This window comes from Psilocybe cubensis, chromosome 3, assembly GCF_017499595.1.
Source record: "Psilocybe cubensis strain MGC-MH-2018 chromosome 3, whole genome shotgun sequence".
In the NCBI taxonomy this organism is placed as follows: Eukaryota; Fungi; Basidiomycota; class Agaricomycetes; order Agaricales; family Agrocybaceae; genus Psilocybe; species Psilocybe cubensis.
In genome coordinates this window covers 2,136,250-2,162,671 of record NC_063001.1, presented here as the reverse complement: position 1 = coordinate 2,162,671, position 26,422 = coordinate 2,136,250, and the positions used below count along the sequence as shown (strand labels likewise).

Genomic DNA, 26,422 nt, shown 5'->3' with positions numbered 1-26,422 from the left:
GTTCTCGAAAAGGCTTACACGCAAATTTGCTCCATAAATTCATAGCAAATTGTGCATTTTGCGAATCCAAGTACTGTCTCTTCCAGCTCCTTCAACCTGTCATTTTCCTATTTAAATTTGTCATTAACATTATCGATATCGGTCATATTGTAAATTTACCCTCTTCGTTTCAAGGTACAGGTTTTCCTGGGCCACCTTCTCCTTCAAGAGCTCAGTATACATCTTGCTCGCTTTGTCAATTTCCTATAATATAATTGTTTAAAAAGTGTGACGGTCTCGGATAAACGTCATAAGGTTATGTGAGGGAAGAAACCAAACTAACCCATTTAAACGTCTCTCCCTGCTCGGTTAGACCTCGCTCAAGGGCGGCAATGCGCTCCCTGTCGGCTTGAACTTCTCTAACCTGGAAAATGGATGCAGATGTAAGTCGCCTCCTTATGAATCATTTCATTATTCTTACGGTCGCTATTATATCATCACTTCTCAACCTTGCAGCATTTGAAGTGGACTTCAGCCTGTCATATTCATCCTGTTCATCGAAAGTAGTTGATTAGTGCTAAAGTCGACGGCGTATGATCGTGGCGTACTTGACTAATGATCACTTGGTCTATCCCAGCATCCACTCCGCTTTGTTGATTGGTTATGCCTCGATCATTCTGGACATTGGTGGATGCTGCATACGATCCATTGGCAATAGATCGGTTATGTTGAACGGCGGGAAACAATTCATTCCGGCCTGGGAGTATGGCTAATATAGCATTCACGTTGGCCACCTGTATAGGAGGACGTCTGGTCATAAGATTGTCTCTCCCAGCATCCACCGACACATTCGCAATCTCTGTCGATGGACCTTCGGTGGAAACCTCACGGTTCTCGGCAAAGGACGAGACCATTGGGGCCGTGTAGGCCCTTTGAATACTCCCCTGGTGAAAGTATGTACTGTCAGATTGAAATACATAAATCATTATACTCAAGCGCACCGCAGCCTGGGTTTTGTTGGACGTCAAGGTGTTGGTGACTAACGCAGTTGAATTGGATTCAAAGGATTGGTCCATGTCGTCATCATCAACTTCCTGGAATCTCGATGGCCCTGCCACCATGCTAGCGTCCCCTGCTTCAGGAGACCGGCGTTGCCTCGAAGCAGACTTCTAACAGAAGGTAATGTATCATTGAAAAATGCGCCTCAATCAATCCTTAGACAACTTACCCCTGCGTTCTTTCTTGATCTCGCGCTAACAGCCTTTATATAGTGTTCGCGGGAAAGCATCGCGGTATATATTGGGGTAGCCCCTGTTACGGATGATTTGCTGTTACTACGACTCCTGGAAGGTTGAGACATAGTTTAGTTGGACGACTAGACTCAGTTGTGCTGGGTGTTTGGGTGAGGGTAATGAAGAAAGTTCCTGAACAAGCGCTTTAAAAGAAAACGCTAGTCTTTCATCGCTCAGTCCCTTTGTTATGCCTCGGCGTTTCGGCGACATCACCTTATCGAGTTCCTCCGGGTCATTGCCTCCGCTGCAGCTGCAGCTGCGTGATCGCATAATAATTTCTCATGTGGTAAAATTTCTCTTATCATTGCTTAACCGTTACCACATCGATATCGATATTCTGGTTGATTCGACAGACCTATGCCGGTTTGGAAAGCCAAGTTTTGCCTGTGCACTGTGCATGGGTGCGGCGCGAAACGCGATCCTGTCACAGGACAGCCAGGTGTTCAATTGTCGCCATCTACATATAAAAAGCACCAACACGAGGAAAGCGTGGGTCAGATGAAGAGGAATCTTGAATCACGGGCGATCCTTGAGCAGCAAAGGGCCATGGAGAAGGTCGAAACCACCTTGGAGAAAGCAATGCAACTTTTATCTGTTCAGGACCCGGACACCGAGACGATCAAGGAAAAGGAAGTGCAGTACAAGCACGAACAGAAGAAAAAAATCGTGGCTCTGATTGCAGATATTCTAGACAATACCAGACTTCGTGCCCAACAAATCAACACCATTGACATCTCAGGAGAGAAATATTTCAGCAATGGGGAAATTGATAAGGCAATTCAACTTTGCCATGAAGTACGAGCTCTTAATTCCAACGCATCGAGAGATTTAGACTTTACGAAATCCGGTCCTTTGCGCAAGGAAGCCTCGATCAAATCTTTGCGACATGATGCACACCAAAATATCGAGCGACTTAATGAAGATGTAGACCGTGTAGAGGCAACATGGAAGGAGAGGCAAACGAAGAGATCTCGCCAGCGAGTTTCTATTCAGGATAGCGTACCTAATTTATACGATTCAAGTGAGCGAGCATGTTTATTTTTCACTTTGTATTCGATGAACTATTTATCAACTATCGACCCTAGGGCACCACTTCCTTCCCTTCCTTCCCTATGCATACAGTATGCCTTGGCTACCCCCATGGATAATTGACGCGATGCAGATGATCAACCTTATGGTTGTTTCTTGCTACGCTATATTGAGGTTTCCTCGACGTGGATGCTATTTTGTCTTTTCCATGTGCGAATATATCGCTCAAAGAACGGGAGAGGCTATCTTTGTCGACAAAATCCTTCCTCGTTGGCTCGAGCAAGTTCTTCGTTCGTTTCCTCTAGACGTTCGAGCGGCAATCAAGCGTTTTGACATTGATTCGAAGTTCATCGTGTATGCCGCTTGTCCAAAGTGCAATGAAATCTACAAGCCAACCCTAGAGGACGATATTTCTACCTATCGCGAACGATGCAATGCCCGGAAGTTCGGTAATCGTTGTGGGGAACTTCTTGTCCGGCCAAAGAGATACAGCAATAAGACCATTAATGTACCCATCAAACCCTTCCTATCATTCGATTTCCAGGACTGGCTTGGTGGCATGTTATCGCGTCGAGGATACGAGGAAGCAATGGACGGTGCTTGGAAGAAAACGTTCGAACCTGTTCAAGAAAATGGGCGCATGGACGATATTTTTCAGTCTTCCAGCATCCGTAACTTCAAGGGATGCGATAAGAAATTTTTCGGTGTATCCGGAAATGAAACTACTGGACGTTATCTATTTTCACTCGGCTTTGATTTCTTTAATCCTTTGCGTAATCTTACGGCTGGAAAGAAGATTTCAATTGGAGTTATCGCATTAACATGCCTCAACCTTCCCATAACTACTCGATATCAACCTGAAAACATCTTTCTCGCGGGTATTATTCCGGGTCCCAATGAACCCAGTCTAGAAGCAGCAAACCCATACTTCCGCCCTATTGTTGACACTTTCCTGCTGTTTTGGGTGGGTGTTTTTTTTACGCGCACCGCTCTTTACGCTATGGGGCGCATTATTCTTTGTGCTCTTCTTGCAATCATCGCCGATCTTCCTGCAGCACGGAAGGCTGGTGGATTTTCTTCATACAATCAGGAATATTTCTGTTCGATGTGCTGGTGTAGTAAAACTGTGCATACATTCAACAACTTCGATTATGAAAAATGGACATGGCGCACCGATGACGAATGTCGAGATGGTGCCTGGAAATACCAGGCAGCCCCCTCCGAAAAGGCCGCTGCAAGCCTTTTCGACAAATCCGGATTGCGCACGTCAGAATTTCATCGATTGCCCTATTATCGGCCAACCATGAGCCTTGTTGTAGACCCGATGCATAACCTTTTTCTTGGACTCATCAAAGAGCATTTTCAGCACATTCTCGGTGACGGTTCTGATTTACCCAAGCAGAAGAAGAAACAACAAACACCTATATCGAGCGATAGCGTTATATTACAAAACATTGAGGGCAATGAAAGTAATCCTTTGCCAACCTCAGAGTCTGGTCAAAAAGGAATACGCATCATCAGAAAATGGTTGGCAGAGCCTCTTCCAATCGAAGATGCCGACGTAGCAAACGAGTTGGCAAAGAAGACCGCAGCAGAAGCCCTTGTTTTTGTTGGTAAACATCTGGGGTGTATACCCTCTACCATCACCAATCGTGGCCGGGACACGTTAAATGGTATGATGCGAGTCAAGAAAGAAGATCTGGCCCAAATGCTTGTTCAATGGGTACGTCTGCATCGTCGTTACCTCAACATCAATCTGATAGTTTAATACGCGGTGAATAGCGTAAAGAAAGATCCGTACGTTGTTAAATTTTTCAATTCTTCTAACAACTAAAAATTTCGGCCAGTCACAGTCAAGCCAGGCTACTTCAGAAGTGGATGGCAAGCAGGGAAAGATACTTACAGCAGAAGACATGAAATCCATCCGACGAGACATTGCAGCTATGGTAAAACCGTCATGGGTCTCGTCGTTACCCTGGTCGATGTCCGCAAAGAGTGGAAAACTCAAATCAGACCAATGGCGCATTGCGGCAGCACTTTACATCCCAGTTACCCTCATCCGAATATGGTCGGGAATTGACCATTCGAAACCTGCCCAAACACGTCGAGAACTTTTGCGCCTCACGATGCTTCTTTTTGAGGCCATATCTGTCATCACTTCCCGGGTCGCATCACCAGCTATGGCCAATGAATACCTGAATTTGATGGTACAATACCGTTCCGAGCTTTCAAGGCTGTTTCCAAGCTACCAGTGTGTTCCTAATCATCATATGGCTATGCATATGAGGGAGTTTATCATCGAATATGGGCCTGTTCATGGTTGGTGGACGTTTCCCTTCGAACGTATGATTGGGATGCTGCAAAGAATTCCCACAAATTACAAGCAAGGTAATTTGCTTTACCTGTTGCCTGCTCTTTCATGGTTACTGATCTATAGTAGGCGAGTACGAGGAAACAATTGCGACTTCCTGGCACAGAAGGTCCAAACTTATGGCAATTTTTCAAAGACCAGGATGTCCACAAGCTATTCGGGACTGTTGGCCGATCTTTCGCAAGTTGGTGATGCCCCAAGGACGGTACATACTCGCAGGAGAAGCAGAGACAATCGATGTCGCAAATGCTGAGGCCGACGATGACACTGAGACAGACGACGAGGAAAGCGAAGAAGATCTTCAAGAAGAAGCCATCCCATACGATGATCGACGTGCGGTGGTGTTAAAGATGGACATTACTCGGGCATTTTTACGGTATGGTGTGACAACCGTGCCCGCGCGGGCAATGTATACAAACCGTTATCGCGTTGGTCGGATATCTTATACATCTTGGGACGTACATGAAGGCAATAGCGGGGTCCTCAATGCGTCAAATGTGCCCTACCGTATCAAGAATGTCCTCAAGTTTCCTAAAAAAGTACTTAGGGATGATATATGGTTTGTGGTTAATCGATACCAAGAAGCGGGGGTCAAATACGATCCTTATATCCCGTGGGTTCATTTTCGTGCCAAACTATGGGGAACCGACGTCCAAGATATCCTCGAAGTCCTTCCTTTTTCAGCTGTAGAAGGACACTTTGCCAAATGTATCATCCCATGGGAAGATAGAGACGTCGCTGTATGTGTATCTTTATCCCGACTCCGACCTGTAGATAGGCAAATTCTTTGACCACTGAGAACATAATGGAAAACTGTGTAGATCATAGCTTCGATGCATGTAGTCAGGTTACTCAGCAAAATGTCATTATCCGATATCATAAATGTACAAAAGAAATCTAGGGCACGTTTCAAATTAGAAGGATACGCAGATGCAGATTCTAATGGCCAGCCGCTGCTGCTGCCATGTCAAAAAGAGAGGTAGCAGAAGGGGATGTCATCGTAGCAGTCGCAGTAGCAGCCGTGTATGTTGTTGTAGCAATAGCAGCCATGTCGAGAGTCCTCGACGACACCAGTGCCGACGACATATCCAAAGCCCTCGAGGCCGCTGCCGCCATCTCGAAGATTTTGTCAACAGCTTCTCTTGGAAGTTCCATCGTCCTATCTGCGCCATTCTGGATGAGATAATCAGCAGTCTTCATGATTATGTCTTGGCCCAACTTGAATATCATTAGTTTGTCAAATGCCAAAAGGATTGTAAGCTGCTCACCTTCCAGGCGTGTGGTAACCAATGGCCGACAGTACCAGCGACAGCAAATCCCAGGTAAGGCAAAATAGCGGATCCAACGCGACGGTACCTCGAAGGGGGAGGGTCATCTGCGCGAACATTTACCTGGACTTGAGGAGTTGATTTTTCCCAGATATATACATAGCCACGACATGCGGCGGCGACAAAGACGTTGCGCGATGACGATGGAGTAACACAGACCGTTTGTGTCATGTAAGTACCTAAGTCCACAAATTAATAAACTGAAATGCGGGGGTAAGCGAAAAGTCGAACCTCGACATGTTGTCAGTGTCTGAACAACATAGTTGTTTGCGACATCCACAATGAAAACTTTATTGGTGTCACTGCCGCAAACTGCTATTTTCGAACCTTCAAAGAAGGCGCATTGCTTGGAAAATCGACGGGTCGAGCCTATTGGCAGGGAACGAAGAGGGGAGTTGTCGGCGATCTGATAGACGTCGAAGTTACCGGTAGCAAGGTTGTCTACAAGAAGCAACGTTTCATCGCTGGACAGAGACGCGCTTCCACTGTCAAATATTCAAAAATTTATCAAAATAATGGAGGGTTTCCATAAAGTAGCACGTACATCCCACCAATCAAATGTTTCGTCCATAATGGCGGACCTCTCTTTGAAGCATCGAGGCACTTCCTGTGGTAGAAATTCGTGAATATATTGCAAGGAAACAGAAACATCAACGCACATTTCCGATGTCTCCAACCCGATGGTCAAGAGGCTTTGATTCGACCCCCCAAAAAAGAATAGGCCGCTGGTGATCACTTTGCCAATATTATCGGCCCACAATAACCTCAAGGAAGCTAGGAGTACCATATTCGTGTGGTTTGAGTGCTAGGGCGATTGACAAGAGTACTTACTGTTGTTTACTGCAAAAACCTTGATCTCACCGGAGTGACTTGTGACGGCTAATCGATTGTTGAGCTTGTCGAAAGCCATTTTCTCGACAGAGTCATTGAACGCAAATACAGGAGATGTGTTCGCGCCTACTGGGAATGGCTAAGGAATGATATACAGAATGTAAGGACACAGGAAGTTGAAACGAGAAAGAGAAGTACTTCGGTGGCATCATAGTCTAGCGCAACCAACGCCAAACACCCTCTCCCCGTGCCAATGCATAACACAACGCCGTTTTCTCTGTTGGGTAACTCCTGTTGTCCCCAGACAACTGTGGTGATTTGTCCCCAGTTGTCATCCTCAAGAGTTTGAATGCATTCCCCCGTTTTTGTGTCCAAGACATATACCGTCTCGTCATCTCCTAAGTATGATATTGTTCTTATTAAAGATTACCTAACACTGACGATAGGAAAAGACTCACCGCCAGATATTAAGAGTCTAGCGTCCTCTGAGAACAATAAAGTGTTGATAGGCAGAATGGATGGCAACTTATATGTTCTGAATATTGCGAAATTCTCCTATCGAACATGTCAGCGGGCGACAACTACAGGATGCAAAGCTTACACTTGCCATGGCGGGTGCTGATGGTTTGAATCGTTTACGACTGGTGATAACTCCTGCTCTTTAAGTACTTTACCGCCAGCGCCGCCGGAAGTCATTGTGACACCCTTGGCACTGGCCATTGACGAGTCACAGATAACTCGTCAAAGATAACATCTCCCTTTGAGTCGTGTCGCCTTTTTGTCACGTTTTTGCCAAACCGTATTCATATTGGAACTAAGGCTCATTTTGTATAACTAAGGCTCAATGTCTGATAATATTGTCATTGGGGTTTTCACTCATTGTAGAGACAAATGATGCTTTCTTGAGCCCTCCCTGAAATAGATATTGATGAAAGAATGATAGGTAGCGATCAATGGTTACCCCTACGGTGAGAAGATATCGATCAAACAATCTTTGACACTAGCAGAGCGACTTTGCGAAACAATTGGTGCGTATTTGACGTGCACTGAGATTTGACGTGCACACTGAGGATGAGTGTCTGCGGAAGAGCGAGACGTTACATAGAATAAACAAAGGGGATGATTGAGCGACGAATACGAAACTACAAATAGTGAATGAAAAGAAAAACGCACAATCTTTCCTCGACATATACCATGTCATCCTCGCATCCTTCACACGAATACATTCGTCATCTCCCCCTCATCACTCCCCGGATCGAATTCCTCTTACCCAGTCAAGAACCTCTACCTAAGATTACCCCTCGTATCCAATGGACTCCAGAGCTGCTACAGCGACACGCCATTCCGCGTGGAGCCGCGCCACAGCCATCATCCGTCGCAGCTCCAGGGCCTGAAGAGCTCATACAGGCAGAGGGACCTTCAGGCCAGGACACCGTACCTGTCCCTCCAATCGGGCCTTCAATTGCAACACCAGCAACTCATGTGCAGGTCGATCCTGGGCAACCCATTGATCCCGCTATGATCCTCCAAGTGGCGGGGCCTTCTCATCCTCGCGTGACTTCGCCGGTCCCAGGAGGCGAAATGTATAAGAAGCCAAAGGGAGAACCTGGCCGTCGGGGAAGTGGTGGGTTTAATATCCAGACAGTCCTGAGGGACGACTTCCACTGGTCTGAGGAAGATATAGGAGATATGGTGGTATGTAAATCAATAGTGGCTCACCATACTTGACTGATGCCTTGATTTTGTCCGTAGGGATACATCACCCGAGAAGCAAGGAGGTCGCTGGATATGAGTAAAAGCTACAGATCTCAGAAAAAGGAAAAAATTGAAGCAATATGTCAAGAGGTAATTACCAGTTTGTTTTACTACTCAAAAGCAAGGCTGACACACGTGGTAGGCAACTAGGCGTTGGCCGGTTCTCAGGGATTACGATAAATGTTGGCCAGTTCATAGCGTGTTGAAGTTGAAGCTGAAATATAGGGCGGAGGCACATCGTCGTGTCGAGGGGAGGAGGGAAAGCGCTCGGGTTCGAGCTGCCCTTGCCAACATCGCAGGAGTCAATGATGCAGAATAGACAGTAGGGATTAGGCAGTACTGTTACGGAAACAATAAATTTCAGCTAATAAACGGCTATGAGATGAACGCTTACCTTGGAGTAAAAACATAAGGAAGGAGGTGAGCTGTCTTGTGGGTGCTAAGAGCTGCCCTGTGGCCTCCTTTGCTGCGACGCACTCAATCTAAGTTTATAGTTGTAAGAAATTGCATGTAGAGTGTACCGAATATACCTAAGTGAAGCAAGACGAAGCAGACGGTGCAACGAGCACCTTCGGTAAGAAATAAGTGAGTGTAGTTTTTCCAGGGACGCTCAGCAAGCAGTCTGTAATTTTCCTTGGGACGGTCGGGACGGTCCGCAAGCAGTCAGTGTGCTTTGCTATTGAAGGGTAGACTGGAGTTGCGACTCACCAACCAAGAGATGTTCTGTTCACTAAAGGTGGATCTGTGTGGATAACTGACCAAATGTGCAGCATCATACCTCCTACAAAACCAGGGCGTACGCTAGACATCGCACCGGGTGGTAGAGTCTATATGATCCCCATGCCTCTGACGCGTCACCGTCCTCATCTCGTAGCAGAATATTTCCTCTGATCTAGTACTATATACATTGCACACTACGCTAGTCCATGTACATAAATTGCTACGCTACTCAATCTCAACGTGCTGCTTTGACAGGTTCAGGTTCACCAGCCCCGCCGAACGTCGTGGCCAGGATGGTGCGCAGGAAAGAAGGGAAAACCGTGGGAATATGTCCAGCTCTCCAACATGTACCGCAGAAGTTCGATGCCGCTCATGCCGTGCCACCAATCACGCACATCACCAATGTTGCGACGGCTTGAGCGGCATCGAACTTCTGTGCTGTATCAGGGCGATTTTGTGACGGTGTGACGCCTTTCTTCCTCTCTGACAACCCCCACTCTCCAATGCGGCGGGTCGAATGTAAATTCGATTCAAATATTTAGCTTAGCGGTAGGGATACTTTAACGTAGATTTTAACACCATAATAACTTTAATTCAAAGACCGGTGAACATGACAATTCATGTGCTGGTGAATTATGCAAAAGCATAGGTGAGAATCATCTTTTGCTATCAGTACAGAGAAGATAAACCAAAAACATGTTCTAGCATACGCGCCGCCTCTTCTCCCACCAGTCCTTCATTCGAGGTCACATAATTACACAGAAACATAGGTGAGAATCATCTTGCTATCACTAGTATGGAAAACATATTCTATATGCGCCGCCTCGTCGCCTGACAGACGTCACTTAATAAACGACGCCACACTCACAGAACGCTGCCATATTTTTTTCTGCGATGCTTCTTACGATAAGCATTCTGTCTAGGAGGTACCCCCTTTGCAGGTGCTGTTTTAATTGGATTGCACCATATCGAGCCGGACTGTGTTTATCTTATGTGAATTGCTCATGGCTCTCATCGAGTCCCACAAGCACATATGTTGTGGCCTTCCGTTAGCATTGGTGCAATTCAAACAGCTCTTCATATCCAGATATCTCAATCATCTTTTTGTTTCTTTGCTGAACCACACAATCTCGGGGGTGTGTTCTCAGAACTCGTATGAATCACGGCTGTTAACGCCTTCACTCATTTTGACACTTTCACCACTCTGATCTGATCATAGGCTGCCCGTTAAACCAATCCGTATTGTAAAGCCACCTTGGATTATCCGAGTACAGGTCTCGCTCTGCGCCTGCCATCGCGCTGCGCCGGCAGTCTTAAGGGATCTCTTGCTGTTTTGTCTATTCTGACAGCGATAAGATAAGATAATTGGGCGACATGTGATGCTGGCGCAATCACCAATCAAGCGACGGCATGAGCGGCGTCGAACATGTAGTCTACATACTAGATGTAGTCCCTATGAAACGAGGACAGAATGATAACACGCAAGAGGAGCAATGGAAAAATTGGTCTTTACCAAACAAGAGACTAGTACGGAGGCAGAAAGGACACGAGCGTTGCCTACACGCGTGTAAGGTTGAACTTACTTCTCAAAAATATGGCTCGAGTCGAGGTGCGGAATGAGCGAAAATTCTAGCAGCCCCTGATTAAATCAGGATGTTGTAAATAACATGTGAAAGCGCTGGCTGTCATCCCAATTGTGGGGTTCAATAGAGCAACGGGGGGGGGGGGGGGGGTAAATGAGATATTTACGTTACTCGTGTCAGATGAGAATAGACTTGCATATAGTTGCATTAGCAGGAGAGTCGACGGAAGCCATGTGCACATCCTACACAAGTCCCGATATCGTGAAATCCAAATTAAAACGGCAACCTGCAAAGAGGGTACCTCGCAGATCGGGTGCTTACAGTAGGCAGCGTCGTACAAAACATAAAGTTATGGCAGCATTCAACGTTCAATTCTTGAATGTAGGTGGGTGCGTCGTTGAATAAGTGAGGTCTGTAAAGCAATGAGGCGGCACATGTGCTGTAGAATATGTTTCCTGCACTGATAGCAAAGATGATTCCTCACCTATGTTTGTGACGCTCGAATACGGGTCTGGCAGGCGAAGAGGCGGCGGGTGTGCTGTAGAAGGTGTTCTTGGCTTGTGTTTCCTGCCTGATAGTAATAAAAATACGATTCGCACCTATGTTTCTGCGTAATTCACTATCCAAATGAATTGTAGTTCCTCCTCGTTCTGTGTCGCTCACCCGACTATTTCCTCTGCCCTTCCAAGCCGGGTCTATGTCACTTGAACTAAAATTGTATTACTAGAGTACGCAGCTAGCTAAGTTTATGGTATTAGAGTCTACACTAAAGTGCTACTACTACAGTAAGCTCGTATGCGAACCATCTCTACGTACGACGTGCTTCATAGGAGTGAGTGTTGAGAGAGAGGTGGAAAGGCGTCACACCGTCACAAAATCGCCATGATACAGGACAGAAGTTTGATGCCGCTGATGCCGTGCCACCAATCACGCGCATCACCAATTTGGCGACGGCATGAGCGGCATCGAACTTCTGCGGTACTTGTTGGCGTGCTGGCCATATTCTCACGCTTTCTTCTTCTTCTGTTCCAACCATGCTCATCTAGCGGGTGAAGTAGCACATATAGACCGAGTAGCGCTGCTATCCATGTAGGCAGTCTAGCGTAGTGTACCATGTAAATAATACAAATACTACTACAGGGAGCGAAATGGGGACCGAATGATATTGTGCGTGAGGTGTAATCGAAGTGCCAACACAGATGTTAAGCACGTATGAGATCTCTACGCTCGCCGTAAGTAACACAATTTTCTGCACAGTGTTGTATATTGGGTCAGTCATTCAGCGCAGATACAGGTCAGCGAACAAGACATCGCAAAAGTTTCGAAGCATGTCTGGTAAGTCGCAACTCCAGTGTACCCGCCGTTTGCTAACCATGCGATTAGACGCACACGATTCTCACTCAAGTCGTTCGTTTCACCATTTCCTTCCTCTTGTTCTACACAGGTATGTTTCGTTCTGTCTACCTAATTTTCTGTAGTAACTTACATAGTATAGCCCATCTCCTATCCCGAACACTAACGATTCCTACTGACATCTCTGGTTGGCTGCCACTTCACTTAGGCTACTTCTACAACTGTTTCACCTCCGTTTCGCGGCGGAGCGGCACAGAAAAGACGAGAGCATTGTCGTCCATGTGCGTCACCTCGCCAGGCAAAAGTCGTGCCCATCACGACGCAGTTCACTAGGACGCTCAGCGACATCTTTGGCGTGCTCGACTACTTAAGTTGGAGCTTGTTCACCGCTGCCTTCGACGAGGAACGCTCTGATTCTCTAGTGAGGTTGGCGTATGGTCTCCTCAGTGATCTGGCCAAATACTACTCGAACGGACGGCTTAAGCAGCATTCCTGTCCAATTGGCTTACATCAAACTGCGATCTGGAAGTTGTATTCCAGATGATACCATGAACACCATGCCTCGGGCATGCGAGATTTTTCGAGGGTATTTTTTGTATCCTTTCCCTCTTACTTACGACTTAGGCTTAGGGACTGCGGACAGTGACGTTAGACGGGTAATTCGGCGGCTTTTACAACAATTATTTTTCTCCCTGTTGTTCGTATTATAGCTGTTGCTACAATCTGGCTAGGAATATTGCCATGCATAACAGTGTGGACGTCTTTTCCATGGGAGAATCCGCGTACGTACTCATCCGGGATCTCAATCTAATATCCACTTCTGATAGCTTCCTCTATCGATAGAATTCGCTACGAAGCCCCTGGGCCGCCATCCAACAGCATTTTTTCTCCAAGGTTTCTTCACATCCGGCATGGTTAGCGCCCTCGGCAGACATATTCACCGGCCTGATCATCGCATCGCTCATTGTACTCATCTTCGTTGCCGTCTTCCTCCTCCGTGAATGGATGTCGCAGAATGCTCGCCTGGGCGTATTCGAAGAGGAAGAGCTCCCCGATCTGCCCCCCGTTCACGCGCCTCCACCGCAACCACAACTGCAACATCAACCCAGGCTCGTCCGCCATTTTGCGCCGCTCGACCCTGCCAGCCTGAACCTTGAGCGTGGAGGGAACGCGCCGCTTTCAATGAGCGTCAGATCGAGGCTCTACGTATGGAGGCAATGCGTCAGAATCTGGACACAAACATCGCCGTGGACCCCAACAGATGGCGAGCAGACGCCCAAATAGCCGCTCTTAGGGATAGGAAGAAAAAGATGAATGCCAAAAGCTTCAACCCACATCATACGGTACGCGATGAAAACCAGGGAGAAACGGACCAGGAGGATGTACAATTTGAATTAGAGCAAGCGAGGAAGAAAAAATTCAACCAACATGTTACAGTGGCGCAGGACGGGGACGAGCCTGGGTTAGTAAGTCCCAGCGAATCGGACGATACAGAGGATGATGAGGACGATTTCCATGAAGACGATGAAGTCGACAATGAGGGACATGGGCATGGAAACGGGCGTAGACATCGACGTCCACATCCTCTCCGACGGCCTCATTTCGAAGAAGAAAAAGACGACGAAGACGACGAGGAAGACCAGGCAAAGTTGTGCAGTGGGGTGCTACCACCACCACCAACCCCTTTTTGCGGGTTTTCGATTCGACTGTTGACTCTTTGTTTGACTTTGCCTTTCGATCTGAAGCGGGGAGAATGGCGTGGTATACCCACTGCCCACTTACACCTACACCAACACCGTTTATCGACTATCGACCTTCACATTGGCTTTTGGTTTGCCAACCCAGTTTGTGTTCTACGGTTACACCCTACGCCTACACCGACGCTGACACTAGCGCCTCAGCTCATCTTACCTCACACCGACTTGCAGTACGCTCTGAACATCTTACACTGTTACACACCACATATCACACCATAGCATAGCATATCTTACACAACACCCACCAGACAAACTCGAATTCCGACTTATAAACCCAAACCCAAACACGAAATCAAGACGAAATGAAAGCACTAGACACGAACCTGTACACTCCCATCATCTCATCATCTCATCGTGGCGCTTTTGGTTTTCCCCACTGTATGATGTCTGCGTCTACTTTAACCATTCACTTCGTCCCGCCCACACCGACGTCATCGTCGTCGTCTTCATCCGCTGCATCGTCCGCGTCGCTATCCACGCTGCCGACATCGTCGAATCCAACCCCCGCTCGTCGACTCTCACCACCACCACCACCACCACCACCACCACCACCACCACCACCACCACCACCCGCGCCGATCTTTCTATCTCTACCACCACCACCACGGCCGCCGCGCACCTACTCCCATGCACCGACCACCATCACCTGTGATAACAAACACGACACTGCACACACCAGCACCCACACACAACCTCACGCTCATACGCACCGCCGCGGAGCTCATCGAACTCGACGTGAAACTGCGCAGTACGCACCCGGGCCTCAAAATCCCATCGCTGCCCATCGACCCCGCCGGTCTGCCCCTCGCGCAGCAGAAGAAGGGGAAGGAGAAGAAACGAAAGTCGACGTTTTTGAACACGCTTTCGCGGCTGGCGTCGCCTGGGGGTGGCAAGGGGATGGGGATGAGTATGGGCATTGGGATCGGGAAGAAAGGGGGGAATACACCGCTTGTGATGGCTCCTGCCAAGTAGGGCCCGGATCCGTTTGGCTCGTTTGGTGCGATGACGCTTAGTTGGAGTGTTAGTGGGAGTATTGGAGGGGATGTGAATGGGTGGTCTGCCGCGCCGTCCATGACGAATCTAGCGTCGACTGCGTTGTCCACTGACGCGCTTGATAGGGATGGGGTCATCTCGACAGACAGAGAGAAAGAGGACTATTGATCACCCGGAAGGCGAGGACGCTCATGGTCGTGTGGCCGGCGGTATTATCGAAGAGGATGAAATGGAGGTGGAGAATGTTAGCTCGCAACGTCAGCAACATCTGGCAAAGTTGAATAATGCACTCAAAACGACCACCATCATCGGCGGCCTATAGGACGCGCGCGGGTTCATGCGCGTGCGGCTTGATGAGGTGAGGCAGAAGATGGACGCCGAGGAACAGGCGAGGGATGTGTGAGTGTTTTTTTATTTTATTTTTTTATTTCTTTCTTTCTTTCTTTTCTGGTTTTTGGGGTTTTTTGTTTTTGGAGTGTGGTTTTTAGAGAGTATGTTTTTTGGATTGTTTTTTTTGTGGGTTTATTTGGATAGATTTCGGTGGAATGGACAGATTCCAGTTTCGGAGGTTCTCTATTCCATCCATCTTGCAGAGGTACTTTGAACGAGCACGGTTCTGGTTCTTGTTCATGTTGTTGTTTGTTCGAGGGTGTATCCTTCGCCTTCGTCTTCATCTTCGCATAGATCGTTTTGGCCGATGCATGCATGTACGGGTTGATTGATACGGGTGGATAGATGGTTCAGGACGGATAGCAGGATGGATAGAAGAACCGTCGGATGGGCTTTTGCTTTTACTTTTATTTTCTTTGCTTTTATTGTATCCCATTCTTTTTTATCCTATTCTATTCCCATTCTTATCTCTAATTTTCTAAACACAACTAACACCCCTTTTCCTCTTTTCCCTCCCTTCCCCTACACTTATTTAACTTACTACAACCTACAAGCCTCCGCACTCAATTCACCCAAACACACGAAGACATCGCAACATCCTCCTCGCGCTGCTCCCGACGCTCTCGGAGCAGGTGCTGCGCGCGATGGATGTGGATGCGGTGAAGCGGGAGTTGCAGGCACGGTCGCGGGTGGGTAAAGGGAATAGGGAGCAGCAGGTGTTGGGGATTGGGAATGGGAATACACCAGCACAAGCACCGGCGAATAAGAGGAGTGTGTACCCACTTGCACCGTACCCTTCCACTCCACCTCCGCCCCAGCCTCGTCAAACGCCTCCACAACAGGCTCAGGCTCAGCCCCAGCCTCATCAAACGCTTCACGCACCTGCTCACCATCACCCACACCAGCGCCCGCACCGTTCACACTCTCGCCGCCCGCACCCGTGTTCGTGCCGCGCGCCGCGTCGTTGCATTCCGCGTCGTTGTACCCGTTCGCCTGTTTCTTTGCACTCGCCGTACCTTTCGCTTTCAGGGACAGAGTCAGAGTCTATTTCCATCTCGCACGACACGCAGGAGATATCGTCGTCGTTTGTATCGGACAACGGGTCTGTGAGTCGTAGTTGGGTCGTTGAGGGTTCGGGTGAGGGTTCCGAACAAGGAGGTGCAGGGGAGAGAGCGCCATCGCCTGCTTTGAGCTCTGTTTCTGGTGTTTCCCGTTTCGCATTCGAATTCGACGGATGAAGGGGAAGGTGGGGATGAAGATGAAGATGGTACGTCACTTCTCTTTCGTTGTGGGAGTTTGATTTTATCTGATTAAGAAATGTGTATATGTGTAGGCAGAGAATGTGATTAGTGTGTATACGGACACTGATGCGGATGCTGTTGCGGTTGCGGATGCTGGAGCGGGAGGATCGGGATCGGATCGGGAGGAGCGGGCGTAGATGCGTTGATCACCTTCGCAGTGCCCTCCGATTCCCACAGTTCTCTTGCTGTTACTTGCGCCGGGCAGGGAAGTAGATCCAGTGCCCGGACTAGGTCTCTCAACCATCCTAACTATCGCTCTCCGGGGAGGGATGTCGTAACGTAGTACTAGGATTAACCGCCTATATTTAATGGGAAGTACTCCTGTTTCAGAATAAAGAACTGCCGTTATCGACCTCGGACCCAAACCCAGTATTCGTCGCAGACACTTGATCTGCACCTGTTCCAGGAGTCGTAGCAATGACCTGCGATCGCTCCTTCTGTAAGTTCGCATATTGTCTGCGCTTTTTTGTTCGAAGCTGAATTTTGGAGCAGCTGGTGTATCCACACGACTGGCGCGAAGATGACTTTGTGGTCTTCCACAACCGTGGAGTTCTGCACACTGTCGTCGGTGCATGCCCTTGACCAGGTGCGCGCGTTCCACCAGTGCAACCTCGCTGCATAGGATGAGCCCATGGGCCCTTCAGCCGAAGACGTCCAAACCTATGCTTGAGTTAAGGCGGGTAATTTGCAAGACTTTCGTAGTCAATGGCATACCATTCCTCGATGTCTGGGTCGTGTCGTTTCCTCAGCATTTCTTGGAGCCTGAATTCCCCGTACCTTGTCAAGATTGATCATCCCACTTGGGGAGGATATAGACACAGATGTTCCCGCTGGCATCGTCGAAGTCTATCGTGTGTTAATTGTATTGCCAAATAATAGACAGAGAAAAACATACTGCAAGGGTTATTAAAAAGTTGAGAGGAGATGTACCATCGTCGGCTTGCCGATAAGCAAACAGGGAAGACGAGTATTGGGAATATCTTCATTGGTATGTAATTCTTTTCTCTTGCCGCGAAGGTGTTGAGCTGATGTCATCTTTTAATTACTTGCGTATAGCCGGTCTTGGGGCTGGAGTGACGGAAGCTGTTGCCATCGTGACGCCCATGGAAGTGGTGAAGATTCCTCTGCAAGCTCAACAACATTCATTGGCCGATCCTCTTGAAGCGCCTCGGTACCGTAATGCTGGTCATGCTGTGTACACCATCATTCGTGAGGAAGGAATCTCGACATTGTATCGTGGTGTCTCTTTGACGCCACTGAGACAAGCTACGAATCAGGGTACGTCTTCATTCGTGAATAGCCGAAGAACGCCTTTCTTAAGGCTTGTGTGTCCACCTTAGGTGCCAACTTCACCGCGTACCAAGAAATCAAGAAGCTCGCGCATAAGTACCAGCCAGACTTGGTCGAGCTACCATCCTACCAACACATGATGATTGGTCTTATCTCTGGAGCTATGGGTCCGTTCTCAAATGCACCAATAGACACTATCAAAACTCGTACGTCCCTTTTTAACTACACTTTCTTAGCCTCTCTTACTCAAATCAATTATATCAGGTCTACAAAAAGCCAAAGCAACTCCAGGCCAATCCTCCTTCCAGCGCATATTCGCGATCGCGGCAGATATGTGGAAGATGGAGGGCGTGCGGTCATTCTACAAGGGCATCACCCCCGCGTGCTGCGCGTGGCACCCGGGCAGGCGATCGTGTTCGCGGTTTATGAACGCGTGAGCGGCGTTATTGAGACGATCAGCCCAAGAGTGAGAGAAGATCTCATCTCCACATGTATCCCTGCATGGTCATCCACTCTTCCTCCAACCCATCCATGGCTTCCAACGACAGGAGCGCGTCTTCCGAGACGATGATGTAGTCAATGACAGAGCGGCCTCCGTTGGCCTGACTGGAGGTCCACTGTGGGAACGGCGTTCGGTCGATTGGTGTCCCATTCACGACATGCAGAGAATTCTGCCCCATGATTTCCAGTAGGCGATTCCCTCTAGCAATGCAGGTATTATCTGGAGACACTCGTACTAAGTGCGATCCCGCTGCTTGTTGCAGGCCTATACGCGCGTTCAGGTCGCCTATAATCATGTATGCCTTGGATCGCAAGACACAAATATTCGATAGCCTCCCCCAGCCATGTCTTAGGGTCCACATGCGTCCAAGATTCCCATCTGGAGTTCTCTGGCACAAGATACGAGCAGATTAGGATTAGGGATGGGAGCTCAAGGACCAGTATATCTGGGTGCATGATCTCGTCGCATATTCTATATTTTACAGTGTCCCGTATAATTACAGTGACGCCGCCTAGGGGGTGCCGCCATGGTCGCGATCGTGCCACTGGATGAAAACCGCGAGGTAGATCCAGAATATCCTCTTGCCCTGGCGCCATGTGTGTTTCCTGGAAGAAGGTAACATCATTAGATAGTACGAGATCCCTATACATTGGCGTATGGATTGATGCCGCGAGTCCTCCGTTGCAGTTCCAGGAGGCTACGCTGAATCTGGCGCTGTTTGTTTCTATCAGTGCCCGATGTGTGGAACCCGTCATCGCCGCTCTGCTGTTTGCGTATGCCCTGAAGTCCTGCGCATCCGCATACACCCGAAATCGGAGCCTGATGCGTCTCGCTTTCCTGGCATGCGTAACTGATACCAAACGTTCCATAGCTAGCCCATTGTCCTGCATCCATTCTCGCCCCATCCGCAGACGCTCAATTCTTTGGCATTGTAGTGGCCCCCGGAGAACATCTGTAAGATTGACGTCTCTTTCTTGCTGAGTTGCTTGTGTTGACGACATGCGTGGTGTGATTTCTGTTAGGACCGCTGTGAGTGGAGTTTCCATGATAAGAAGAATTTGTTTTTGGTGATGGTGCGTGTTTTATCTCTTTTTTTTTTCCTTTTCTTTTTTTTACTTCTTTCTCTATGTGCGTGTTTTTATTGACATTGACAGTCTTTTTTTTTTCAATAGGATACCTTCCTGGACACGGAACCCGTACTGGGAGAGTTCACAGAGGAGGATCTCGAGCAGGAGCAGGATACCTACCAGAAGCCGCAGACGGACGCGGACCGCACAGATGGCGAAGGGTACGAGACAAACACGGCGCCGTCGCAGTCGCGCAGCTCGTCGATACGCATGGTACAGAGTCAGAGTCAGCTGCAGCAGGGACAAGGGCAGGACTGAGTCAGCAGGTGCCGGTGCAGCAGGTATCCAAACGGCAAACGCGCGTTAATTTGCCTCTAAAGGTGCTGACGACGCTTGTTTGGTAATAAAAAAAATGTTGTTTCAAGCTTCATGAAATAACATAGGCCACAGATGTCCGCGAATGTTAAGGAGTTTTATTATTCAGAAATGAGATTATGAGTCTTCAATGAGTATGATACAAATATAGCGAATCAAATGGTAAAATTCAGGGATATATGTACAATAATACGAAGCGATAGCGATAAACCGAAAGCAACAAGAAAGCAACAAGAAAGCAACAAGAAAATGAAGAAAAGATAACAACAAGAAAAACCCGCCGGGGCGCCTAGTCGGTGCGGACAGGAGCGACATCGTATGTCTCGCACATTGCGAGATACAGGGCTCGCGCAGGGTAGGTGGCACGTATTTGGGCCTCGATCGCGATATCGTTGAGAACTTTCTTGCGCTCAAGTTCGAAGCGGTCGAGCTGAATTTCGTGCGCTTCCGATGTACCAGGCCGAGTACGTGCGCTTCGATTGTCGAGAATTTTTTTCAGGGTTTTAATCTCCTGGCGAACGCGGATGAGTTCCTCGAAATCGGCGTCGTTGGCTGGTGAGTGTTGAGCCTCCATGTCGCTGATCAACTTTCCTCCTGAAAGGAGCGGTAAGACGCTGTTCAAAGCTACAAATACTCACTGGCATACCGCTACGATTTCGCAGAACAACTGGCGCTTCGCTATTTTTGTTGATGTAGCGAGCTATCGCCCCGAAGGCGGGCCCTCCGTACGTGCATAACCACTCCACGATCTCGCATCCCGACGCGAATCCGTATTTGATGCCGTTGACGAAGGAAACGATGGTGGAAAAGATGTTGGAGACTATTGTGGACATGGTACGAATATCGATGTTGATAGAGGGCGTGATGAGCGAGGACGATGAATGAATGTGTTTGAGCGAGTGAGAGCGAGTGTGGTGAGTGTGGTGAGTGAGTGTGAGTGAGTGTGGTGAGTGAGTGGGAGTGTGGTGAGTGATAAGAGACTGCGAGAAAGTTGTTCTGAGAGACATCAATTCATAGAAGGCAATGGCAAACGATGGCAAACGAATAAAATACATTGATGTGAGTATATACATTGCTACTACAGTGAAATAGAGACTCAGGTTCTAGAAATAAGAAGGGAGAAAAGCAGCTTTGACTGTGTAGCATTTGTCAATTTATGTGTATGGTAGTAGGACACACCCGAGCCCCAAAAATACATATATTTCACTCGAAAATACGTTTTTTCTCGCTGAATAAACATGCGTCACTGATACAGCGTTATTGAATGAAGAGCGTGTTCTCGTCGCTGAATACACAAGCGCCTAAGTAGCGTTGGTGAGGTGTGTCGCTTATCACCGAGACGCCAAAATAGCCGTAAAATCGCTGGGCGTGTCGCTCAACGCGCGCCGATCGCGCGTCAAGCGCGCGCTGATCGCGCGAGGAGGCGCGCGCTGAGCGGCACGATGAGCGTGTCGATGTCTGTTTGACAATCTGTTTGATTTCAAACAGATATTATGTTTGATTTCTTACACAACTTATGTTTGATGTTTATGGTCGATAACATACAGAATATACGGATGATTTCATGCACAAATTATCAAACAGGAGTTATATTTGGAATCAAACACTATTTATCAAACACAATGTACGTTTGTTATCTTACAGCGAACTTGACAGATTTTCTGTCAAGCCCGTGTTCTTTGACAAACAGGCGTCAAACATACGTTGTGTTTGATATCACATGCCTATCAAACATAACTTATGTTTGATGCTTGTTTGTCAGCAAACACAACTTATGTTTGACATCAAACATCGTCTTCTTACATAATATGTGTTTGATTGACGATGTTTGACATCAAACATGTATCGGAGCCCGCAGTGTATGTTCCATGCATTTCCTCATTGTCTTCCTTCACAATTGATTGTATTCCACTTTTGACTTCTCGGAGAATCTCCCGGTAAAACTTTGCATTATCAAGCTTCTGACATGATAATTGACGCGTTTAATTAATCACGTGACCGTGTTACCACCGAAACACGCAAATACGCGTCCGGACTTACAATCGTACCCTGGGGTTTAAAGGGATTGGATAATATCAAGAAGCCATGATCTGCTTCGTTGGCTGATTTGTTGCGGGCGCAGCGAGACTCACTGCATTAGGCAAAAATACATGTCAATGTGCATCGAGCCTCGACATTGAAGAATTAACTGGCTTCAGTGATTGGCTTGGAATAAACGTCTTTAAACTTGGATATGACCCCATCACATTATGGGCAGGAAGAGTTAGAGTCACTGCAATAGCATAAAATTCAGAAAACTTTTCAATTTAGTGTTAAACACGTTACCATGTGGAAAGACTCGGATGTGGAATTACCCTAAATGTGTATTATGACGCTAGTGTCACAGTATAAAGTACTTCTGCTCGTGGTGCGTTACTCTCAGCCCCAAATATTTGGGAGTGTCTCGACGGAGAAATCAATTGGAATCAATTTTTCTGAGCAATACCGTTGCAAGACACTCTCCCTGACATCTGGTGCATTTAATGCATCAATCACAATGCGGCATCTGTGGTGATAACCACTTGCGAAAGCCCATATCTAACAAAGCCCTTTTCTTGCCCAGTTTCGAGTAATAGTAATTGAACAACTGTACCATACCATCTCTCTTATCCGTCATTTAAATTTTACATCGATATATTTACATTACTCTCCCTAATATATTAATGAAACTTGCGTTCAATAAATGTTCTCCCAAAGTTCACCCTACCCTATAACCCTCAAATTCTGTAATAAAACAACTGATTTTCAAAAACATCAGATTTGTTACTTGTGTACAAGAAACCCTTGCTTCAGTGGGAATAAAAACGAATACTTGAATATTCGAGACAAAACAAAAAACATCTTTACGTGCATTTGTACCTCTTGTTTCTAAATTACAAGCATACTGTCAGCCTAACCACATTGAATCTGTGTCTTTGATTGCCCTGAGTCTTATTGGTACTCAACTCAAAGAACAATATATAAATTCCATGAGTTGAAAGTATGAAGTAGAGGAAACTACACTCTAGTAGTATGTAGATAAACTTACTATTGTGCACGGCAAATAAGTACGTAATACGATGCAAGATCAGGAATTTGAGTACAACCTGGGTGTAGTGTGTACCAAATTCTTGCCGGAAAATTTGAATGTCATATCAAAATTTTACAAAACCTCCGGATTTTCAAATGAGGCAGGGAACATGGTGTCCAAACCGAGTCACGAAATGCAAAATGTTCCAACTATATATCAAGGAAACCACAAATAACCCGCGCCTTTTCATCGGCTTCAGCTTCACTCACCACCAAAGTGTTTCCACTGTGGGTCTCTTATTTGCTGCCTTGATCTGATTGGCAATGCCACCACCTATCAGCGCGTTGATCGCTGAATGCCCAACGTCCGGCTTGGGCGTGATAAGCACTCGAAATGCAGAAACAGTGATACGTGCTAACAGCTATTCGTAGGATATCAACCATGCTTAACTCTGAGCATAGTAACGGTCTACATAATAAAAGAGTGAAACGCGATGCGTGTATAACAAGATATAAATTAGCGCGCGTCTATTATTAGAAAGTAACCACACACCGTCGGCAATGCATGTGGTCGACTTGGCTCAGTGGGTATGGTGGTCTTAGCTGTAGGTTGTAGACCTTATACTGTGTGCTAATCACACATATCACTCACATAAATCCGTAAGGTCTCATTCACAAAGAAACAATAGCGTGATGTATCCCACCCTCCTCTGTGAGAATGGGCCAAGAATAGAGCTCACGCCAGTATTCTGACTCAGTAGCCCACCATTTTACATAGACAAGATCTAAAGGGAATACACACGACATAATAGGCAAAGGGGCACTGTATCGCCGAGTCAAAAGGCTGCGTTTTTCCTAATTTACTACAGGTCGACTCCGAGGGCTTTACAGGTTCCAACCCGACCTTAAGGTTAACATACGACCCACATATCTCGTACATGTAGACCCCCCATTGTTTTCCGTGGTACCGCCTTGACAGATATAGAATGCTTGTCTATTGCACTGCTTATTGCCTAGAAAAGGTGTTTGGTAGTGGGATACCTGGGCGTAGGGCAACATAAGCTTTTACATGCTCCTTGGGGACCTGGAAAAGTCCCCACCGCAGGAAAGTGTAACACCCTCACATGGGTAGATATTATTCAAGGAGAAAGACGCTCCAGGTGAATCCCGCATCCTGAACCAAGTTTGGTGGAATGACTCGACGGATCTGCGACTACATTGAGGACCAGAAATATACTCGGCACGGGAAGGACAAGTATAGCCTCGTATCCATTGGGCAGTCCGTGAGACTATGTTATACCTGTGATATGGCATTCGGGAATATATCCCGGGTAGAAACTGATAGTCATGAGAGAGCACCATCCATTGCCAGTTTTGAGCGGGAGGTAACCAAATCAAGTATACATGCACGATTGTCTCTGTGTCGAGAAGGGATTCCTGTACTGTAGAGTGTAGATGACTACCATCTAGATCTAGGCGGGTGGGAAAAAGGATGAAGCCGGGCAATGGAATGCAGAGATGAGTAACAGAGCACGAGTCAGGTAAGCGGGCAAGGTGAGGCGGAGTCGGATGCCGCCCGCCGCGTCGCGTCGCGTTCGAGATGAAGCGTGTAGATGTACGTACACGCACGCGCCTTCGCCGTGCATACAAGTAACGCAAACCAGGAACTGGGGACCATGGGGATCCCGGGCAAATTGTAAAAAATTGTTAAGTGAAGAGTGATCATACATTCATGTCGGAATGGAACTGATTTCTAGAATGAAACGAGAATCGCTCGTAGAGCTGCAAAAAAATGAACAGAGCAATTTGGACGGATATGGTATAAATCAGGAGGCGCTGGCTATAAGCGAGGCGAACCCTGGTTTATTAGACAAATGGATAGTAAGGCGGCCAGAGATAGCGCAAACGCAAGACAGTGGTGTGGCAGAACGTCGTGTAGTGCTGTAAACTAGCAAAAGTGCAGGACAAGGAAGCTATCGGCACGACGGTGAAAGGCGGGGCGGCATAATCACCGCGCGGCAGGTAGAGCAAGTAGGAGCAGCGGTGATTCGGCGTAGGACTAGTTATGCATGTTGGGTGAACCCTTGTTGGGTGGCGTGAAGAGTATTGGTGAAGACGGATCTTGTAAGTGGATTCTTCAGGCGATAGAGGGTTAGACAGCATGGGTAAGAGTGAGAACAATGGCAGATGTGCCGGAGACATCCAGATATGGAAAGAGAAGGATGGATTGGGGAGACTGCAGGACGCGTTTCTGGCGTGGACGCAGACAGGAGGGAGTGACGCGGGTTGAGGACGCGCCGAGTTGTCAGGGAGATCAGAATGCCAAATCGGGAAGAGTGAGATCGGGAGGGGGTTTAAGGTTAGTCAGCAGTCGTGGGTTAGTGGGGAGTCATCTGCGAGTTTTCTTTATCTTCACTCCTCTCTCCATTGTCTGCTCGTTATGCCTTGCCCCTCCCTCTACTTCCGAATATAACTTAACTTATCTGTCTCTGTACATCTATCCTTTCTCTCCCAATCTTCTCTGCACTCTGCACTCCTCCTGCTGCCCAGGCTGCCCCTGCCCCTCCCTCCCAGCCATTCTCCCCCAGTTTTCCCTCGACATGCCCCAGTCTGTCGTGAGCTTTCTTTTCTTTTCATTTTATTGTCCAAATGGCGCGCTAATCTCCCGTGTTTTAGCCTTTTGAGCGTCTTATGTCTCCTATCCCCCTAGCCGACTCCTGTCTCGCGCGTCCCCCACCCACCTCAGTCAGTCGCGTCTTTTTTTCAATAAATTTCTCCTATTGACGCGTTATCTATCAGACATCCTCGCGTAGACGCTCAAAGCCCACAACTCGCTCCGTTCGCCGCCGCCGCGTAAACCCCCGCGTAGAGTCTCGTCCAACCCACTCATTTGACGATCTACCCTGGATATCCACCCTCGACGCGGCTCCGGAGCTCATCAATCCTTGGGATATTGCCGATCTCTCTATCATCCCAGACTCACATATATCCTCTTCTGGTCTAGGGCCAGTCCGCAGCCGAAAGTCCTCTCTCAGATCCAGTCCTATCGCCTCAATCTCAAATTTATCTCCATCTCCTCCTCTTCCTCTACGCGACACCTCTCTATTCCCTCCCTCAAATGTATCAACACCCAGATCTCGTTTCATGCCTTCCAGAGTTCTCTTTCATAACCTTATGCCGGTTTCTTATGACTCCCGTCCTGAACAGCCCCGCCCTTGTATCACCAGCTCACACATCAACTTTTGATTTTATCAACTTGCTCCTTTCAATTTCGCTGCTTACATCGCCATCCATAAACTATTGCTGCCATCACAATCTGCTTTATCGCCCCCTTGCACCATTATCAGCTAGCTCAATTCAACGCTTTCGCGACGCACTTATTTAAATCTGCTTACGATCCACTGCACGTCCATACAATACAACAATATATTTCAACAAATCACTGCACACTCAAAAGC

General features: G+C 47.6%; 10 protein-coding genes across 10 annotated transcripts; 7 read left to right on the top strand and 3 right to left on the bottom strand.

Annotated features, from left to right (window-relative positions):
* Positions 1-14: 14 nt before the first annotated feature.
* Positions 15-1,339, bottom strand: JR316_0003491 (uncharacterized protein; the record flags this gene model as incomplete). Its single annotated transcript, XM_047889263.1, has 6 exons — positions 15-107; positions 160-243; positions 323-403; positions 588-923; positions 981-1,148; positions 1,208-1,339. 6 exons carry the CDS (start codon positions 1,337-1,339, stop codon positions 15-17), a joined length of 894 nt encoding a protein of 297 aa, XP_047751637.1.
* A 4,271-nt stretch (positions 1,340-5,610) lies between these two features.
* On the bottom strand, positions 5,611-7,550 carry JR316_0003490 (uncharacterized protein; the record flags this gene model as incomplete). The annotated part of the gene is made up of 9 exons (XM_047889262.1): positions 5,611-5,889; positions 5,940-6,178; positions 6,231-6,484; positions 6,544-6,606; positions 6,659-6,773; positions 6,831-6,969; positions 7,029-7,228; positions 7,289-7,365; positions 7,432-7,550. 9 exons carry the CDS (start codon positions 7,548-7,550, stop codon positions 5,611-5,613), a joined length of 1,485 nt encoding a protein of 494 aa, XP_047751636.1.
* A 474-nt stretch (positions 7,551-8,024) lies between these two features.
* JR316_0003489 (uncharacterized protein) lies at positions 8,025-8,904 on the top strand (the record flags this gene model as incomplete). The annotated part of the gene is made up of 3 exons (XM_047889261.1): positions 8,025-8,525; positions 8,583-8,675; positions 8,728-8,904. The coding sequence occupies 3 exons, from the start codon at positions 8,025-8,027 to the stop codon at positions 8,902-8,904; spliced, it is 771 nt and encodes a 256-aa protein (XP_047751635.1).
* A 3,183-nt stretch (positions 8,905-12,087) lies between these two features.
* Positions 12,088-13,525, top strand: JR316_0003488 (uncharacterized protein; the record flags this gene model as incomplete). Its single annotated transcript, XM_047889260.1, has 7 exons — positions 12,088-12,120; positions 12,164-12,223; positions 12,272-12,332; positions 12,384-12,522; positions 12,575-12,667; positions 12,973-13,023; positions 13,099-13,525. 7 exons carry the CDS (start codon positions 12,088-12,090, stop codon positions 13,523-13,525), a joined length of 864 nt encoding a protein of 287 aa, XP_047751634.1.
* Positions 13,526-14,625: 1,100 nt separating this feature from the next.
* JR316_0003487 (uncharacterized protein) lies at positions 14,626-15,159 on the top strand (the record flags this gene model as incomplete). Its single annotated transcript, XM_047889259.1, has 2 exons — positions 14,626-14,966; positions 15,024-15,159. The coding sequence occupies 2 exons, from the start codon at positions 14,626-14,628 to the stop codon at positions 15,157-15,159; spliced, it is 477 nt and encodes a 158-aa protein (XP_047751633.1).
* Positions 15,160-15,328: 169 nt separating this feature from the next.
* On the top strand, positions 15,329-16,619 carry JR316_0003486 (uncharacterized protein; the record flags this gene model as incomplete). The annotated part of the gene is made up of 3 exons (XM_047889258.1): positions 15,329-15,390; positions 15,526-15,586; positions 15,936-16,619. 3 exons carry the CDS (start codon positions 15,329-15,331, stop codon positions 16,617-16,619), a joined length of 807 nt encoding a protein of 268 aa, XP_047751632.1.
* A 987-nt stretch (positions 16,620-17,606) lies between these two features.
* On the top strand, positions 17,607-18,409 carry JR316_0003485 (Succinate/fumarate mitochondrial transporter; the record flags this gene model as incomplete). Its single annotated transcript, XM_047889257.1, has 4 exons — positions 17,607-17,670; positions 17,739-17,960; positions 18,023-18,178; positions 18,237-18,409. The coding sequence occupies 4 exons, from the start codon at positions 17,607-17,609 to the stop codon at positions 18,407-18,409; spliced, it is 615 nt and encodes a 204-aa protein (XP_047751631.1).
* Positions 18,410-19,544: 1,135 nt separating this feature from the next.
* On the top strand, positions 19,545-19,859 carry JR316_0003484 (uncharacterized protein; the record flags this gene model as incomplete). The annotated part of the gene is made up of 2 exons (XM_047889256.1): positions 19,545-19,547; positions 19,647-19,859. 2 exons carry the CDS (start codon positions 19,545-19,547, stop codon positions 19,857-19,859), a joined length of 216 nt encoding a protein of 71 aa, XP_047751630.1.
* A 346-nt stretch (positions 19,860-20,205) lies between these two features.
* Positions 20,206-20,749, bottom strand: JR316_0003483 (uncharacterized protein; the record flags this gene model as incomplete). Its single annotated transcript, XM_047889255.1, has 2 exons — positions 20,206-20,510; positions 20,563-20,749. The coding sequence occupies 2 exons, from the start codon at positions 20,747-20,749 to the stop codon at positions 20,206-20,208; spliced, it is 492 nt and encodes a 163-aa protein (XP_047751629.1).
* A 4,815-nt stretch (positions 20,750-25,564) lies between these two features.
* On the top strand, positions 25,565-26,210 carry JR316_0003482 (uncharacterized protein; the record flags this gene model as incomplete). The annotated part of the gene is made up of 3 exons (XM_047889254.1): positions 25,565-25,579; positions 25,641-25,709; positions 25,764-26,210. The coding sequence occupies 3 exons, from the start codon at positions 25,565-25,567 to the stop codon at positions 26,208-26,210; spliced, it is 531 nt and encodes a 176-aa protein (XP_047751628.1).
* Positions 26,211-26,422: the final 212 nt, after the last annotated feature.